General features: G+C 47.3%; 1 protein-coding gene across 2 annotated transcripts in view; it reads right to left on the reverse strand.

Moving 5' to 3' along the window:
* The window catches only part of LOC119971925 (synaptojanin-2-like), a 206,679-nt gene extending 188,783 nt beyond the window's left edge, over positions 1 to 17,896 (reverse strand). For both annotated transcript variants that reach the window (XR_005461948.1, XM_038808263.1), the window contains exon 1: positions 17,429 to 17,896. Coding sequence is in view for 1 of the 2 variants with exons in the window: in XM_038808263.1 (XP_038664191.1) it covers positions 17,429 to 17,552 (124 nt within the window). In the remaining variant the exon portion in view is untranslated. The remainder of the gene's footprint in view (positions 1 to 17,428) is intronic.
* Between the last annotated feature and the right edge of the window lie 2,571 nt (positions 17,897 to 20,467).

Consider the following 20,467-nt stretch of genomic DNA (forward strand, 5'->3'; position numbering starts at 1 on the left):
GGCAATCCCGCAAAGTGAGCTCCAAAGACGGAGCCGACATCCTCATCGAGAACAACATTCTCAATGTTGGCCATCGATGCCACTACAAGCTGGGCCCACTCCAAACGCCACAGCCAAACAAGGATTCTCTACGATTTAACTCGGATCCTTATCGCAAACCTGCAATCGGGATCAACCAGGGATATACTGCAAGACATATATCCCAAAAGAAAAACAATTGTGAAATCTTCGCTATGGAAAAATAAAGGAGTCAGAGATCATGAAAACACAGCTGCTCCCGCACTCATATCATGGAGAGAGGGGCGGGGGCCAGTTGGTTATTATTCCTTGCCTGTTGCTCGTTTACATCAATTTTTCTACATATTTATTCCACTGATTATTTCTTAGATGGATGGCTTTTAATTTAGAATCTAGATCCATCTTATAGCTCATGACATTATTTTCTTCCAACTGCCATTGTGTTAGCTTTAACTAGTACAGCTTCTCTACCTCCCATCCTTCCTTCCAAATTGTGCAATAATGAACTGCCAATCAATTCTCTATATAGCCGCAGGATAAATGTTACACTTTTCGGCGGCGAGGGGAGGGGTGCTGGAGTCGGGCCTGGAGGTGTGCGGTTGGCCTTTTAAAGATGCCAAATAAAGTGTTTATCCGCCAGTTAGTGGTCAGCTGGCAGGAAGCCAGACAACAGCCTGCAGAAAGATGGCCACCACATCCAACCAGGGCTCCAGGGCAGGACGTCCAGGGGCTGGAGGGACGGGTCAGGCCGTAAACTGGCAGGTGGTCACAGCCACCCATCCATGGGCATCCTGACATGGGTTGGTAACAGTTACACAACAATTAGTGCTCTGGGGGCAGATGTTTGGAACAAGACGATTGTGAATCCATTAATCTATTGGAGCAGCAGGGAAGAGCTTGTTTTTTTTTACATTTTGGTGACTACTGTGCCAGTCCTCTATTATTGGGAACCCTTGCCAGTGAGGAAAGAATATTTGAGGTCATCTGTCCTGTTCGCCTTCTGAATAACAATTATTCAGAAAAGACTCACATTCTACCCTTCAAATCTCTCAGTCTCTCCACACAGGCAGTAAGGCCACCAAGAGAGACTTGGGTGTGCTAGTGCATGAGTCACAGAAGGTTGGTTTACAGGTGCAACAGGTGATTAAGAAGGCAAATGGAATTTTGTCCTTCATTGCTAGAGGGATGGAGTTTAAGACTAGGGAGGTTATGTTGCAATTGTATAAGGTGTTAGTGCGGCCACACCTGGAGTATTGTGTTCAGTTTTGGTCTCCTTACTTGAGAAAGGATGTACTGGCGCTGAGGATGTGCAGAGGAGATTCACTAGGTTAATCCCAGAGCTGAAGGGGTTGGATTATGAGGAGAGGTTGAGTAGACTGGGACTGTACTCGTTGGAATTTAGAAGGATGAGGGGGGATCTTATAGAAACATTTAAAATTATGAAGGGAATAGATAGGATAGATGCGGGCAGGTTGTTTCCACTGGCGGGTGACAGCAGAACTAGGGGGCATAGCCTCAAAATAAGGGGAAGTAGATTTAGGACTGAGTTTAGGAGGAACTTCTTCACCCAAAGGGTTGTGAATCTATGGAATTCCTTGCCCAGTGAAGCAGTTGAGGCTCCTTCATTACATGTTTTTAAGGTAAAGATAGATAGTTTTTTGAAGAATAAAGGGATTAAGGGTTATGGTGTTCGGGCCGGAAAGTGGAGCTGAGTCCACAAAAGATCAGCCATGATCTAATTGAATGGCGGAGCAGGCTCGAGGGGCCAGATGGCCTACTCCTGCTCCTAGTTCTTATGTTCTTATGTTCTTATGTGGCACAGAGAATGGAGGGAACAGCTGATCTGTCCCTCCAGCCCCTGGACGTCCTGTCCTGGAGCCCTGGTTGGATGTGGTGCCCATTTTTCTGTCAGCTGTTCAGGGGGCCTGGCCAAGTTTGACTCCACGGTTTGATACTAATTCCCTTTCCTCTACTTTCTGGCTGACTAATAGCTAGGAGGTCGTCTTGTCTGCTGACAGGAAGAGGAGACCTCCCAGCCAGACCAAAGCAGCCTGAACAGAGGTCGCAGAGGTAGTGAGTATCTGCAGAAGCACCTCCAGGACACGGCTGCAAGTGCTGTAAAAGGCTCAATGATCTCTTCCACAGTCTGCCAGACTGAGCATACAACCATTTGCAGATGGACCTATATAGAAGACAGTGACATGTGTTGAGTGTGGTCGAGTACAGGATTACCAAGTGTATTGGCCAAGTGCCCAAGGTGGTATGAAACAGAGATGCCATACTGCAAAACAGCAGGGGAATCAGGGGTGGCATATGAATTTATCCTTGAGAATTGTTTGCCACCGATGATAAAGAACATGTGGCACACAAACTGAAAGGCTGATTTATTACAACGTTCCTTTTAATTTGCAAGGTTTTAGATTTGTCACGTGTACCAAGGTACAGTGAAAAGCATTGTTCAGCGTACAGTGCATAAACATAGGACATACGATAAATACACAATATAAATACATAGACATCGGGTGAGCATACGGAGTGTGCTGCTACAACAGTAGAGTAGATGGGTGGAGAGATCAGTTCAGTCCATAAGAGGGGCATTCAGTCCGTTAAAATGACGGTGCTCCCGAGGTTTTTGTTTTTGTTCCAGTGCCTCCCCATCCTTATTCCGAGGGCCTTTTTTAGGAGGGTGAACAGCAGCATCACGGGATTTGTTTGGGCGCACGGGACTCCGAGGGTGAGGAGGGTCTTTTTGGAGCGGGGCAGGGATGGAGGGGTGCTGCCGCTGCCCAACCTCTCTGGGTACTATTGGGCGGCTAATATCTCGATGGTACGCAAGTGGGTAATGGATGGGGAGGGGGCAGCATGGAAAAGGATGGAGATGGTGTCCTGCGGAGGCACGAGCCTGAAGGCACTGGTAACGGCGCCGTTGCCGCTCCCTCCAACAAGGTACACCACGAGCCCGGTGGTGGCGGCTACCCTCAAGATTTGGGGGCAGTGGAAGCGACACAGGGGGTAAGTGGGGGGCTCGGTGGAGGCCCCGCTGCGGGGGAACCACCGGTTTGTCCCAGGGAACATTGATGGCGGGTTCCTGGGGTGGCACAGGGCAGGCATAAGGAAGTTGGGAGACCTGTTAATTGACGGGAGGTTTGCGAGCCTGGATGAGCTGGAGGAGAAGTTTGAGCTCCCCCCGGGGAATATGTTCAGGTACCCTCAGGTCATGGTGTTTGCTAGACGGCAGGTGGAGGGGTTCCCTTTGCTTCCCTCATGGGGGGTAAGGGATAGGGTGCTTTCGGGGGTGTGGGTCGGGGATGGGAAGGTGTCTGACATCTACCAGGTGATGCAGGAGGTGGAGGAGGCGTCGGTAGAGGAGCTGAAGGCTAAGTGGGAAGTGGAGCTGGGGGAGCAGATTGAGGAGAGGACATGGGCGGACACCCTGGAGAGGGTGAACTCCTCCTCTTCATGTGCGAGGCTTAGCCTCATCCAGTTCAACGTACTGCACAGGGCTCATATGTCCGGGACGAGGATGAGCAGGTTTTTTGGGGGTGAGGACAGGTGCATTAGGTGTTCGGGGAGCCCAGCAAACCATGCCCATATGTTTTGGGCATGCCCGGCACTGGGGGAATTCTGGCATGGGGTGGCGAGGACGGTGTCGAGGGTGGTAGGATCCAGGGTCAAGCCAGGCTGGGGACCCGCGATATTTGGGGTTGGGGTGGAGCCGGGAGTGCAGGAGGTGAAAGAGGCCGGTGTTTTGGCCTTTGCGTCCCTAGTAGCCCGGCGGAGGATCTTGTTGCAATGGAAAGATGTGAGACCCCCAAGCGTGGAGACTTGGATCAATGACATGGCGGGATTCATCAAGCTGGAGAAGGTCAAATTCGCCCTGAGGGGGTCGGTACAAGGGTTCTTTAGGCGGTGGCAGCCTTTCCTCGACTTTCTGGCTCAACGATAGGGAACTAGGTCAGCAGCGGCGGCAACCCGGGGGGGGTATTGTTTATGTTAATTTAATTTATTTTTAATTTATTTTGTTGTTCATCGGGTTTGGGGGGGGTGGGGGGGCTCGTTATATGAGTTGTTACGGGTCCGGGGGGTGTTTATTATTGTTATTATTATTGTTTTGTTGTTATACATTTTTCAAAAATTTCAATCAAAATTATTTACTAAAAAGAGGGTCATTCAGGAATCTAGTAATAGCAGGGAAGAAGCTGTTTTTGAATCTGTTGGTGCGTGTTCTCAGACTTTGTATCTTCTGCCCGATGGAAGAAGTTGGAAGAGTGAATAAGCTGGGTGGGAGGGGTCTTTGATTATGTTGCCCACTTTCCGAAGGCAGCGGCACGTGTAGACAGAGTCAACGGATGGGAGGCGGGTACGCGTGATGGACTGGGCTGTGTTCACAACTCTCTGTAGTTTCTTACGGTTGTGGGCCAAGCAGTTGTCAGGCTGTGATGTAGCCAGATAGGATGCTTTCTATCGTGCATTTGTAAAAACTAGTAAGAATCAATTTGAACATGCTGAATTTCCTTAGTTTTCTGAGGACGTATAGATCATAGATCATAGAATTTACAGTGCAGTATAGGTGCTGTTGTGTTTTCTTGGTCGTATCGCGACGTGGGTGGACCAGGAGAGATTGTTGGCGATGTGCACACCTAGGAATTTGAAGCTGTCAACTATCTCCACTCAACACCATTGATGCAGACAGGGGTGTGTACGACACTTTGCTTCCTGAAGTCAATGACGAGTTCCGTAGTTTTGCTGACATTGAGGGAGAGATTGTTGTCATTACACCACACCACTAGATTCTCAATCTCCCTCCTGTACTCTGGCTCATCATTGTTCGAGATCTGATCCACTACGGTTGTCTCATTAGCAAACTTGGAGATGGACTTGGAGTCAAATTTTGCCGCACAATTGTGTGGGAGGGATCTTCGATTATCCTGCCTGCTTTCCCAACGCATCAGGTGGTGTAGACAGAGTCAATGGATGGGAGGTGAGTTTGCGTGATGGACTGGGCTGTGTTCATGACTCTCTGTAGTTTCTTACAGTCTTGGGCTGATGATGGAATTCGACAGTGCAGAAAGAGACCAGTCAACCCATTGAGTCTGCACTGACCCGCTGAAAGAGCAGGCTACCTAGGCACACTTCCCCATCCTATCCTTCTAACCCCGGCATTGATCACGGTCAATCCACCTAACCTGCGCATCTTTGGACACATAGTGCCCAAGAGGGGGCCATGACAGGAGGTGGTCAATTCAACTTGGTCATTTTCACCCCTCTATAGGAGCAAGCGTTGGGGTTAGCAGCAAACCAGAGGAGTTGAACCATTAAGCAGACGACCCCGTGGTGGCAAGATTCCAAGAAACATCAGCAGCTGCAGCCACCAATGTTAACCTTGGAGGAGGACATCGAAAGTCTCACAGGGTGCACTATCACATTCTTGCTCTGTGTTTAGTGCCAGCCTAGATACATGCACTTCGGTGAGGATGCGCAAGTCAACTGAAAGGCTTCCACATACTGGTGTGAGCACATCACAGTCAAAAGCCCAGCTGTCCGAGGCCGAGATAGTGCAGGCCTCTGTCAATCCGGCCTCAGGCAATCAATCAGGCTTCTGACAATCAGGCCTCTGGCAATCCGGCCTCTGGCAATCAATCAGGCCTCTGGCAATCAGGCCTCTGGCAATCCGGCCTCTGGCAATCCGGCCTCTGGCAATCCGGCCTCTGGCAATCCGGCCTCCGGCAATCCGGCCTCCGGCAATCAATCAGGCCTCCGGCAATCAATCAGGCCTCTGGCAATCAATCAGGCCTCTGGCAATCAATCAGGCCTCTGGCAATCAATCAGGCCTCTGGCAATCAGGCCTCTGGTAATCAGGCCTCTGGCAATCAAGCAGGCCTCTGGCAATCAGACCTCTGGCAATCAAGCAGGCCTCTGGCAATCAGGCCTCTGGCAATCAGGCCTCTGGCAATCCGGCCTCTGGCAATCCGGCCTCTGGCAGGCAATCAGGCCTCTGGCAATCAATCAGGCCTCTGGCAATCACCCAGGCCTCTGGCAATCACCCAGGCCTCTGGCAATCACCCAGGCCTCTGGCAATCACCCAGGCCTCTGGCAATCACCCAGGCCTCTGGCAATCACCCAGGCCTCTGGCAATCACCCAGGCCTCTGGCAATCACCCAGGCCTCTGGCAATCACCCAGGCCTCTGGCAATCACCCAGGCCTCTGGCAATCACCCAGGCCTCTGGCAATCACCCAGGCCTCTGGCAATCACCCAGGCCTCTGGCAATCACCCAGGCCTCTAGCAATCAGGCCTCTGGCAATCAGGCCTCTGGCAATCACCCAGGCCTCTGGTAATCAGGCCTCTGGCAATCAAGCAGGCCTCTGGCAATCAGGCCTCTGGCAATCAGGCCTCTGGCAATCAAGCAGGCCTCTGGCAATCAGGCCTCTGGCAATCAGGGGTGTATTGGACGTGAGCTAGATACTGAGCCCTAGGCTGATGACAAGCCTCTGTAGTCGTCCATCACTGCCGCATACTTTAGTCGATTGGGTAATTGCAGTTTTGTAAAATTTGATTTATTTTATTAATAATGTTTCTCTCAACTTGGACCTCCGGCTACTTTAGTGTTTCATGTTTGTGATGTGCTGGTGTTGATTTAGATTGACTGCATGCTCTTCAGGGAGTTTGTGCTCCTGTGGGCCCCTCTGGTTGGCCTCATGTGGTACCCCTACATTGGCACATGCATAGGCTGATGATTGGGAGATACCAAGAGAAGGTGAGAGGGGATGGTCTCGAAGATCAAATTACAGATTGCTAGTTAAGTCTTTGCCTTCTGGTGAACCTCATATCTCCCGAACATAAATAGCATCCTGCACAGCTCGCTGGCATGGCACAGTCTCATCATCAGAATCATTACAGGACAGGGCTAACTCCATTATATCCTCCTCTGTCAGGGCTTTCCTTCTGTGGAGAATCAGGCTGTGCAGGATACAGCGTACCCCGATCATAAATGAGACTCAAGCAGGAGGGTATTGAAGAGCGACAGCCAACCGCTCCAAACATTAAAATTTCATTTTGAGCAGACCAATTATCAAAGACCAATTAAGAATTGTTTTTGTCTTATCACATGGCTTCAGCGATGTAATTGTGTGTGCGGAGCTGGGCTGTGACTCTGTGAGTTCATACTTTCGTTTTTGAGTTGGGAGCTGGCTGTGGCACTGAGTTTTACTTTCACTGAGGAGTTTGAATTGGGTTTGTTCTGCACAGGTTGAAAAAGAAGTTACTCTCTATCTTTATCTTAAAAGCTGTTTCCAGACTACTTGATAACTTGAAAAGAGATAATTGCTTTCTGGAAGGAATTCAAACCTGCTGTTTTGGAAAGGAACCAAGAATATCCATACCAGATCTAAAGTGCTGTGGGCTGGGCCACACCTTTGAAATCAGGTTTCTAGTTTATGGGATCTTGTTATTAAATTGGAACAGTTAAAGGGGGAAATTTATAAATGGTGATACATAGATTACTGTAGCTGTGTGGGGTATTTATGTTTGTAGTTGATAAAAATGCTTACTGTGTGTGCTTATAAATGTTAACTAAATTTGTAGAATAAACTTTGTTTTTGATTAAAAGTGCTTAAGGCCTCTGTTGAATAACACCCGAAAGGCAGGCCCTTGTGCTCATCGTAACCAAAATCAATAAACAGTTGTAGGTCTGGTGAACTCCATGATATACTTTGGAGTTTTCTAAACCCTGGCCCATAACAATGATCTAGCCAATGATGACCCTGTTGGGAGAGTGGCTCTTGTTCTACCTCCCTGCATGGATTTTAAAGTGGAGTTATGAGCTGTCCCTTCAGGATATTCTTTATCACCCAGAAGCCAGCCATCCAAGAGTTCTGGTCCCGGAGAGCATCTAAAGTATGCAAGCATCATGACTGCTGCCAGGATAGGGTGCACACGCCTTCCAAATCATTTGCCTGTGGTCACACAGATTCTGCATATTGACAGAGTTATATTGCTTTCTACTAAGAAATGTCCCTGGTGTTTTAATTGCAGTCTTGCGTCCTTGGAAACCTAGCCATGGTTGTAAAGCCTCTGGCTCTTTCAGTTTGATTGCCTGTGACTCAGGTAAAGGAGATAGTCATGGGCGTGTCTGAATATGGCATGTATGTGTTCTGGGCATGCCCAGCGCTGGGGGAATTTTGGAAGGGTGTAGCAAGGATGGTATCGAGGGTGGTAGGATCCAGGGTCAATCTAGGCTGGGGACTCGCAATATTTGGGGTTGCAGTGGAGCCGGGAGTGCAGGAGGCGAAAGAGGCCGGTGTTCTGGCCTTTGCGTCCCTAGTAGTCCGGCGGAGGATTCTTCTTCAGTGGAAGGATGCGAGGCCCCCAAGCGTGCAGGCCTGGGTCAACAATATGGCGGGATTTATTAAATTGGAAAGGGTGAAATTTGCCCTAAGGGGGTCAGTGGAGGGGTTTTTCCAGGAGATGGCAACCATTCCTAGATCTCCTGTATGAAATTCTTGAGACAGTGATGGGCCCCAGGCTGAAAAGTCCCTGCTAATGGTCTTCACAATGGCCTGGAATGAGTAGAAGTGAAAAAAATTCAAGGTCACGGTTACTGTGAGCATCACAGGCATTGTGTGGCCACCCATACAATTGGAGGCAATCTTCCTACACAGCATGTCACAGCCCTGTGACTGTCTCCCTTGGGAGACGCAGCATTGTAAGGTAGTGTCATTTGGACATCTGGAGGTACATCATCCCCACTCTGGAGACACGGTTGGCAGGGGAGTGACTTTGGCAACCTTGGCCTTCCTGTCTGTCCTCCACAGCCCCTTTTGTCCAGCAGCAGATTGCACACCTTACTGGACCATAAAGCATACCGATCCCTGGCCAGGTACTTGCCCTCCTGCTCAGTGGAGGAGGAGCTTCCTACAGAATGAACAATTCCCAAGGTGCACAGCAATGTCAAGCTCAAATGTTGAGCAAAGCAGTCTGAAATCTATGAAAAATAAAAGTAACAGCAGTATGAAACTCTTCCAACTTTAGCATCAGAGTCTTTTACCGAATGCAGCCACAGACCCGCCTTAATCCTTTATATTCACCTCTGTAACACATTGTGATGCCTGGCATAATTCCCTCCCAATGGTTTTCACATGTGCCTAACAAAGTATGAAGCGAGAATGTAAAAGCTTAAAGGCTTGTTAAAATAGCAGGCAGCCGATTTCAACCAACCTCCATATTATTGGAAACCAGCATGATGATGAGATTTGCAACCTGAAACATCACACTGGGTTTTTTTGCATACATGGGACAGCAGCAGTCCTGATTTCTCAATGTGAAATTCACTCCCACATTTCAACTATATCCAGAACTGCTCTATAATTATTCATTCTGTTCTGAATATGCTGTACATTGGTTTCAAGTTTCAAGAAATGGCCGAGCGAGCCATTCAGTTCAAGGGTAATTAGGGATGGGCAATAAATGTTGACCTCATCAACGATACCCACGCCTCATGAATGAATTTTTTTAAAGTTGTTTTTTCATTCCTTGCTCATTTTTAGTAGTTATTTTTACCTCAATGTTCAATGACTAAATCCAATCTCTGGCCAGTCATGTTATCTTTATTCCTTCTTTTATTCATTCTTAGGTTTCTGTCATTTATAGCAGTTCCCTCTTCCACATTCTTAGTTTAAAGTCTTATTTAGAGCCCTAGTTATCCTTTCCATCAGGACTTTGTTCCCAGCTCTTCAGGTTCAGCCCATCCCAGCTGTACAGATCCTTACTGTTTCAAGACTGGTGCCACAAACACACGGAATGGGGCTCCTCCCCACACCTCTCTTAATTACAAGTTGACTTTCCTAATCTGTTTGTCCCTATGCCAGTTTTCATGTAGATCAAATATTATCCATGATATCCTGCGTTCGAATTTACCTCCCAACTCTAGTACATCCAGAGCAGGGCCTCTACCCCTGGACCATGGCACCTGCATCCTCTCTCTCCCGAATGTGTGCATGCTGAATATTTAAAACAGCTTTTAATGTAACAAAGCAGCCCAAGGCGCTGTGGAGGATCATTATAAATCAAAAATTTCAAACCATAAGAAGATTTTTAAGGAATGTCACGGAGGAAAGGAAAGCGAGAGTTTAGGGATGTCAATGGCACTAATCTCACTTCACCTCTTATGTTCAGCTCTCTTGTCTAGGCTGAAATAAAACGTGAAGCTGAGCGATCGTGCCAAAAACCAAATTCGGCATCAGTTAACAGGTTGCTGCGGAGTAAGTATCACTTGAGAGTACTGTTGTAGACACCTTCCGTTACTTTGTTGATGATTGAGAGTAGATTGATAGGGCAGCAATTGGCCAGATTGAATTTGTCCTGCTCACTAGGCGCTTTTGCTGTGTTGTTCCTGCATTGGAACAGCTTTGCGAGGGACACAGTTAGTTAAGGAGATATTTTCAATACTACAGCCAGAATGTTGCCAGGACCCCACAGTCCTTGCTGTACCCAATGCATCTATTACACAGAGTGAATCAAACTAGCTGAAGACCGGCTTCACTGATGCAGGGGATCTCACAAGGAGGGCAAAATGGATCATCAATCAGGCATTTCTGGATGAGGACGGTTTTAAAAGCTTCAGCCTCATCTTCTACTTTGACGTACTGGGCTCCTCCAGCCAAGAGGATGAGGATATCTTTGGAGTTTATTGTCCGCACAATTTATAGCTGAATGTGGTAGGAATGCAGAGCTTGGTTGTGCAATCAGCGCATTGTGCACTGGTTGTGCGATCACTTGTTCTGTCCATTAAATGCTGCTTCCACTGTTGAGAATAAATATGGTAGTTTTACCAGGTTTGGCAACTTGTTTTAGAAGTATGCGTGGAGGTGCTCCTGGCATGCTCCCCTGCACCCCTCATTGAACCAGTTTTGGCAATGGTAGAGTGAAGCCCTGAGGTTACAGATTGTGGTGAAACACAATTCAGCTGCTGCTGATGATCCACGGCATTTCGTGAATTCTCAGGTTAGACAGATGGTACATCTGCTCAGAATCTACTCCATTTAATGCCGTGATAGTTCAGATTCTCAATGGGGAGAGACCAACAAAATAACTGTAAAAATGTACTTCATTTAATTTTCAGCCACAATCACTGAATCCTGTAACAGATACAGTGGAAAAGATCTTATTGATTGTTCAGACTCCTTGATAGAAATCAGTGGGTTGTCCATGCAATGTAAAACATTTCCTCTCTTCCACCACCATCACACATAAATGAGTATTTAGATGTATTTTTGTACACCCTTCAGTAACCGTCTCTTAATAGATTACAGGCAATTTTTTAAATAATAATAATCTTTATTAGTGTGACAGGTAGGCTTACATCAACACTGCAATGAAGTTACTGTGAAAATCCCCTAGTCACCACTCTCCGGCGCCTGTTCGGGTACACTGAGGGAGAATTCAGAACGTCCAATTCACCTAACAACCATGTTTTTCGGGAATTGTGGGAGGAAACCGGAGCACCCGGAGGAAACCCATGCAGACACGGGGAGAACGTGCAGACTCCGCATAGACAGTGACCCAAGCCAGGCATCGAACCCGGGTCCCTGGTGCTGTGAAGCAACAGTACTAACCACTGTGCTACCGTGCCGCCCATTCTTCATTGGTTAGCACTGCTGCCTCACAGCGCCAAGGATCCGGATTCAATTCCCACATCAGATGACTGGGGGGGGGGGGGGGGGGGGGGGGGGGGGGGGGGGTCGAGTTTGCACGTTCTCCCAGTGTCTGCATGGGTTTCGTGCGGGTACTCCAGTTTCCTCCCCAGTTCAAAGATGTGCAGGTTAGGTGAACTGGCCATGCTAAATTGCCCCTTAGTGTCCAAATGTTAGGTGGGTTTACAGGGATAGTGTGGGGATTGGGCCTAGGTAGGGTCTGTTTCGGAGGGTCGGTGCAGACTTGATGGGCCGAATGGCCTCCTTCTGCATTTTAGGGATTTTAGGATGCATTTCCTGGTGTTATTAGAATGCTGAGGCACAACAAACACTGGAAATTTGGGGTAGCAGGAGTATATTCCATTAAAGGGAGCATGCTCAATTTTGCTTTTAATTATTAGAGTAGCAGACAGGCTTCCTTACAGGTAGGTTTTCCACTGCTCCTCCTCCCCCCCCCTCCCCTTGCCCTTCTCCAACTTCTCCCAGCTAACTCCTCACATTGCTGAGACCAGATATCTAACATTTGGCCCCTTGAACCTGCTTCGTCATTCACTATCATCATGGCTGAAACTGATATAACCTCAACTCCACATTCCCACCTATCCCTATAACCCTCCTTGTTTATCAAGAATCTATCCACCTCTGGCATGAAAACGTTCAAAGACTCTGCTTCCGCTGCCTTTTGAGGAAGTGAGTTCTGAAGATTATAGATTCTACCACAAGAGGAAACATCCTCTCCACATCCACCCTGTCGATACCTTTCAGGATTTTATATGTTTCAATCAAGTTGTCTCTTACTTTGAACTCCAGTTAATACAAATCTAGCCTGCTAAACCTTTACTCTAAGACAATCCTCCCATTCCAGGTACGAGTCTAGCAAACCTTCTCTGAACTGCTTCCAATGCTTTTACATCCTTCCTTAAATAAGGAAACCAATACTGCACTCCAGATGTGGCCTCAATCGCCCCCCCCCCCCCCCCCCCCCCCCCCCCCCCCCCCCCACCGTACAAATAAAGCCTAATATTAAACCTTTGTATTCAATTCCCTTCACAATAAACAATAACATTCAATTTCCACTCCTAATTATTTGCAGCAGCTGCATACTAGCCTTTTGTGATTCATGCACAAGGACACCCAGATCTCTCTGCCTCAGAGCTCTGTAATCTCTCACCATTTAAATCATGTGCTTCTTTTTTATTCTTCCTTCCAAATAGACAATTTCACGTTTGCTTACCCACTGGCTTAATCTATGCCCCTTTGCGGCCTCCCCGTGTCCTCTTCTCAATTTGCTTTCCCAGCCATCTTTGTGTCATCAGCTAATTTGGCAATCATACCTTCAGGACTACTTGTGTGCCAAACAGCATAAGCAACAAGTACTCGACAAAGCTAAGCGATTCCACAATGAATGCATCAGATCTAAGCTCTGTAGTCCTGCCACAGCCAGCCGTGAATGGTGGTGGACAATTAAATAACTCACTGGAGGAGGAGGCTCCACAAGTATCCTCATCCTCAATGATGGAGGAGCCCAGCACATACAAGGCTGAAGCATTGGCAACAACCTTCAGCCAAGTGCCGAGTGGATGATTCATCTCGGTCTCCTCCAGAAGCCCCCAACATCACAAATGTCAGTTTTCAACCAATACAATTCACCCCACGTGATATCAAGAAACGGCTGAAGGCACTGGATACTGCAAAGGCTATGGGCTCTGACAATATTCTGCCGATAGGATGGAAGACTTGTGCTCCAGAACTTGTCACACCCCTAGCCAAGTTTTCCCTCTACAGCTACAACTCTGGCTTCTACCTGGCAATGTGGAAAATTGCTCAGGTGTATTCTGCACACAGGAAAGAGGACAAATCCAACCCATCTAATTACTGAACTGCTGCCCTATCAGGCTAATCTCCACCATTAGCAAAGTGATGGGAGTCATCAACAGTGCTATCAAGCGGCACTTACTCAGCAATAACCTGCTCACGGACGCTCAGTATGGGCTTTGCCAAGGTCACTCAGCTCCTGACCTCATTATAGCCTTGGTTCAAACTTGAACAAAAGAGATGAATGTCAGAGGTGATGTGTACTAGGCCCAGACATTCACAGCTGCTTCCACCATAAGGTCAGAAGTGGGAATGTTCGCAGGTGACTGCACAATGTTCAGCACCATTCGTAACTCCTCAGACAATGAAGCAGTCCATGTCCAAATACAGCAGAACCTGGACAATATCCAGGCTTGGGCTGACAAGTGGCAAGTTACATTTACACTACGTAAGTGCCAGGCAGTGACCATCTCCAAGAGGATCTAACCACCCACCCCCTGACATTCAATGGCATTACTATCGCTGAACCCCCCCCCCCCCCCCCCCCCCAACATTCAACATCCTGGGGTTATCATTGATCAGAAACTGAACTAGACTAGCCATATTAATACTGTGGCTACCAGGGCAGGTCAAAGACTAGGAAACCTGCGGCGAGTAACTCACCTCCTGACCCCCAAAGCCTGTCCACCATCACATCTACAAGGCATAAATCAGGAGTGTAATGGAATGCCCTTCCACTTCCCTGGATGACTGGAGCTCTAACCACACTCAAGAAACTCGACACCATCATGGCGCCGAGGACCCGGGTTTGACTCCAGCCCTGGGTCACTGTCCATGTGGGGTTTGCACATTCTCCTTGTGTCTGCAGGAGTCTTGCCCCACAACCCAAAAGATATGCAAGGTAGGTGAATGAGCGCAGCACGGTACAGTGATTAGCACTGTTGTTTCACAGCACCTGGATCCCAGGTTCGATTCACGGCTTGGCCACGCTAAATTGCCCCTTAATTAGGAAAAAAAGAATTGGGTACTCTAAATTTATTTATCAAGCAGCCGCTTGATTGCCCACCCCCTCGTCAAACATAATAATAATAATAATAATCTTTATTGTCACAAATAGGCTCACATTAACACTGCAATAAAGTTACTGTGAAAAGCCCCTAGTAGCCACATTCCAGCGCCTGTTTGATTACACTGAGGGAGAATTCAGAATGTCCAAATTATCTAACAGTACATTGTTCGGGACTTGTGGGAGGAAACCGACACAGACACAGGGAGAACGTGCAGACTCCGCACAGTGACCCAAGCTAGGAATCGAACCTGGGACCCTGGCGCTTTGAAGCAACTGTGTTAACCACTATGCTACCATGCAGTACAGATTCAATCCCTCCACTACCGATTAACAGTGGCAGCTCTGTCTAACATTTACAAGCTGCACTGCAGTAATTTGCCAAGGTTCCTTCGGCAGCATCTTACAAACCGACAACCACTACCATCTAGAAGGGCAAGAGCAGCAGATACCTGGGAACCCCACTACCTGGAGGTTCCCCTCCAAGTCACTCACCACCCCGACTTGGAAATAGATTGCCTTTCCTTCACTGTCGCTGGAATTCCTTCCCAAACAGCACTGTGGATGTACCTACTCCTCAGGGACTGCAGTGGTTGAAGTAGGCAGCTCATCACCACCTCTGAAGGGCAACTGGGGATGGGCAACAAATGCTGGCCTAACCAGCGACGCCCACATCCCATAAATGAATAAAGAAAAAAAAAGTCCCTTCATCCAAGTCATTTATATCAATTGTAAAAAGTTGGGGCCCAGCACTGATCCCTGTGGCACACCACTCGATAAATCTTGCCTACCAGAAAAAGACCCATTTATGCCAACTAATTTCTGTTAGATAGTCAATCTTCTATCCATGCCAATATATTACCATGATATTTTATTTTCCACTATAATCTTTGGTGAGGTACCTTATCAAATGTCTTCTCGAAATGCAAGTACAGTACATCCACCGGTTCTCCTTGTTTACTCTGCCTGATTGTCTTGAATTTTTCCAAGTGCCCTGCCATAATATCTTTAATAATGGCTTTTAACAGTTTTGCTGTCACATGTCAAGGTAACTGGCCTGCTTTCTGTCTCACGCCCTTCTTAAATAAAGGAGTTCTATTTGCTAATTCCCAATCCAATGGCACCTTCCAGCTGCAGGCCCAGACAAAGTTATAAATACAGACAAATCCAAGGATATGAGTAAAGCTGCAGGTACGGTTGTGGATATGGGTCAAGCTGTGGGTGCAGGTACAGCTGCAGATACGGATAAAGCTGAGATTAAAGTTGTAGATGGGCGTAAAGTTGCAAATAGGGGTAAACTGTACAGTTGCAGGTACGGGTAAAGCTGTGGGTAAAGTTGCAGATATGGGTGAGGTTCTGGGTACAGCTATGGGGGAATAAAGCTGTGGATACAGTTGCTGGTACATGCAAGGCTATGGATAAAGTTGCAGGTAGTTACAGGTACGGGAGTACAGTTAGGGGCACAGGTACAGTTGGGGGTAGAGTTGCAGATACAGTTGCACGTATGGGAATACAGTTACACATACAATTGTGGGGTACAGGGCGACAGTTGCACATACAGTTGGGGGGTACAGGGATACAGGTGCAGGTACACGGGTATGGTTGCAGGTGTGGAACTACAGTCTGCAGGTACGCGGGGCAACAGTTTGCAGGCACGCGGGGCAACAGTTTGCAAGCACGCGGGGGTATAGTCGCGGGTACACACGGGTACAGTCATGGTACACAGGGGTACAGTTACAGGTACACAGGGGTACAGTTACAGGTACGAGGTGGTACAATTACAGGGACACGGGTACAGTTGCAGGAACACAGGGGTACAGTTACAGGTACACGGGGGTACAGTTACAGGTACACGGGGGTACAGTTACAGGTACACGGGGGTACAGTTGCAGGTACACGGGGGTACAGTTACAGGTACACAGGGGTACAGTTGAGGGTACGAGGTGGTACAATTACAGGGACACGGGTACAGTTACAGGTACACAGGGGTACAGTTGCAGGTACACGGGGGTACAGTTACAAATACACAGGGGTACAGTTACGGGTACACAGGGGTACAGTTACGGGTACACAGGGGTACAGTTACGGGTACACAGGGTTACAGTTACAGGTACACAGGGGTACAGTTACAGGTACACAGGGGTACCGTTGCAGGTACACAGGGGTACAGTTACAGGTACACAGGGGTACAGTTGCAGGTACACAGGGGTACAGTTACAGGTACACAGGGGTACAGTTACAGGTACACAGGGGTACAGTTACAGGTACACAGGGGTACAGTTGCAGGTACACAGGGGTACAGTTGCAGGTACACAGGGGTACAGTTGCAGGTACACAGGGGTACAGTTACAGGTACACAGGGGTACAGTTACAGGTACACAGGGGTACAGTTACAGGTACACAGGGGTACAGTTACAGGTACACAGGGGTACAGTTGCAGGTACACAGGGGTACAGTTGCAGGTACACAGGGGTACAGTTACAGGTACACAGGGGTACAGTTGCAGGTACACAGGGGTACAGTTGCAGGTACACAGGGGTACAGTTACAGGTACACAGGGGTACAGTTACAGGTACACAGGGGTACAGTTACAGGTACACAGGGGTACAGTTGCAGGTACACAGGGGTACAGTTACAGGTACACAGGGGTACAGTTACAGGTACACAGGGGTACAGTTACAGGTACACAGGGGTACAGTTACAGGTACACAGGGGTACAGTTACAGGTACACAGGGGTACAGTTACAGGTACACAGGGGTACAGTTACAGGTACACAGGGGTACAGTTGTGGCGGGAGGCTGTGCCCACGCTGGAACAATGATGTTTCTGACTATACTCACAGAGAATGGCCACAGCCCCAGCCTGGAAGAGGAGACAATCTTGCCGGTTGCGGGACTCCAGCAGCACACTACAACAGCCGGGCTTCTGCTTTTCAAACACTCGGAATCCTTTAGTCAGAGCCATGGCCGAACACCAAAATTAACACCACTTAACACAGGGTTTAAAATCAGGCGTTTCACTTTCAGCTGTCGGCGCCTTTCTTCATTTAGTGTAGCCGCTTCCCAAATCCGATCCAACGTTTTGCCATTCCCCACCCCACATCAAAACTTTCCAAAGTTATTCCATGTCGGGAAAGCTTCTGTCCGCGGAGCCAACCGCCCAACTCCCAACCTCTCCTTAGGCCACCTTCCCACCCAGTCTCAGGTGAAGCCAGTCCAGTTCAGAGTAACCAATGGGAAACACAGTTTGATCCTCATTTCAATCTTGGTCCACTTACAATCAATCTGGAGCGCCATCGACAGGTCACAGCAAAACCAACAATGCTGCTGACTAACTCCAAAACCGAGGCTTTTCACTCTTCTAGGTGGAGCCAAGTAGGGCTTACACATTTTACAGCATGAGTCAGGGAACTAAGTTTCAAAATACCTACCAAACTTTATTCCTCATTTTACTGGTACACCGTGGAAATCATTGATTCAGTTCAAATGGAGCTGTTCCTTTTTCTGTTGGATTATCATCCATTTTTTCACTGTTGGTTGACATGGTTAATGATGATCCCCAGCAGCCTCATTAGTAAGTGTAATTCAGGGCACCTTAGCTAACACCGAACCTTTTAGTCCATTCCTGAGCTGATGTTCTGTAAAGATATAAAAACAATAAATGCTGGCTCAACCCAGCGGGTCTGCCAGCATCTGTGGAGAGAGATAATGTTTCGAGTCTACATGACCCTTTTACAGAGCTGAGGAGGGATAGCAATGTAAATAAGTCAGACGAGGTGACTGAAGATAATTTTTTTTTTAAATCCTTAGTGATGTAATCAGGTGTGGTATAGTGCCAGACACTCGGGTTCGATTCCAACCTTGGGTGACTGTCAAGTTTGCACATTTTCCCCATGTCTTCATGGGTTTCCTCCAGGTGCTCTGGTTTCCTCCCACAGTCCAGGTTTGGCCATTCTAAATTGTCCCTTGGTGTCCAAAAGTTAGTTGGGGTTATGGGATTACAGTTGCAGGTACAAGATGGGGGAGTGGGCCTAGGTAGAGCGCTCTTTCAAAGGGTCAGTGTAGACACAATGGGTCAAATGGCCTCCTTCTGCACTGTAGATATTCTATGATTCAATGCTAGCAGGTTTGCCGTTCCAGACCCACAAATAACATTTGGACATCACCTGCCTTCGTCTTCCTGATCCACTGCTGTAAGACCCTTGCTTCCCTTCCCCCAATCCTCCATGACATTCTGGATGCCTTCTATCATGTGAGGAAAATTCAGCAGTAAACCAGAACCATCTATTAGCCCATGGTCCAAATTGAGTGGACAATAAAGGTGCAACATCAAATGAGGTGTAGTAGTTAAAATCTGTCAGGCTCTCTGACCCAAACGCCAGAGCAAGATTGTTATCCATTTCCACTTGCTTCCTACCACTGGTAAAAATTGACTTTCATACAAAACATTTCTGGGTCTCTCTGATTGTGGACTTTAGGACACCCATTGAAATTAATGTACCTTCCTTTCTATTCAGCACCAACTCTACCGCCAGGGTCCCAGGTTCAATTCCCAGCTTGGGTCACTGCCTGTGCGTAGTCTGCACATTCTCCCTGTGTCTGCGTGGGTTTCCTCCAGGTGCTCCGGTTTCCTCTGACAAGTCCTGAAAGATGTGCTGTTAGGTGAATTGGACATTCTGAATTCTCCCTCTGTGTACCTGTTTGGGCTTTCCTTAAATCTAACGGTACAGGTTTGTCATATAAATACTCACCATATTAGCGAAGCAGAAATATTCTGCTCAAAAATTCCATCAGTTGCAACAGAAGCTTGTGCAATATAATGCTCAAGTTTTCACATTAGTTCATCAAACAGCAACTTACATTTATATAGAACATTTCACATAATATATTCTTCCAAGGCACTGGAGCATTATAAAGCAAAATGTGACACTGAACTACATAAAGTGAGATTAGGTCAGTGACTTAGAGCTTCGTCAAAGAGGTAGATTTTGCAGAGAGAGGTGCAGGGAGAGAATTCAGCTGAATGCACAGAAACCCCCGGGCTGAAGTGGAAATATTCAAGCAGCCAACTTGAATAGTGATACAACACTGCTTTGATGTGAATTGTCTACCTTTTCTGATGAATAACCTGTTTTGCAAAACATTTTCACCAAATGGTATCTCCCATTTTCCCTTTAAAATCTTTGCTGTGTGTAGCAACTAACATTCAAGATATACGCAACTGAATGTGTCACTTGTTGCGCAATTTACGAATGCTGCGGATGTGAGACAATTATCGATGTAATTCGTTTCCTTTAGTTCTCTAATGCACCACTACTTTGTTGTGTGTTTTATTTTACAATTAAGTCATTAGTTGATTATGTTGTTAGACAAAAGATTTTTGTGGTGAAATATATTGCCCAGAAGCAGAATAAAAGATAGATCAGCATCTCTGATGCTGCACTACATTCAGCTTAGCTTAAGCCTGTGATTACAGGCCCATCACTGTAGTGGGTTCTGTAAAGCAGTGTTTTTTCAAACGTTTTTGCCCGTGACTCATTTTTACCAACCGGCCATTTGGGACCCACGCCGACCGAGCTTCGTGACCCACCATTTTCACTTACCTTCAATGCTTGATCCTCATGATCTCACTTGCTTTGTTATTCAATGTTACGGTTCTGATAATGACTTCAGCTGATGATTTAAGATCCCGCTGTATCCGTTGGAAAAAATCAAGAAGCCTGTCCTTGAACTTGCCATGTTTAGTCTTCAAATGTCTTTCAAATTCTGAGAGTTTTAAACTTTCATTTGCCAGTGCTTCCCTGCGTATCGCACACATGAACTTTGCATCCTGATTTGCATTGGCACAATTAATAAACCCATACCTTAAGTAATCATCTT

This window comes from Scyliorhinus canicula, chromosome 1, assembly GCF_902713615.1.
Source record: "Scyliorhinus canicula chromosome 1, sScyCan1.1, whole genome shotgun sequence".
NCBI classification, from domain to species: domain Eukaryota; kingdom Metazoa; phylum Chordata; class Chondrichthyes; order Carcharhiniformes; family Scyliorhinidae; genus Scyliorhinus; species Scyliorhinus canicula.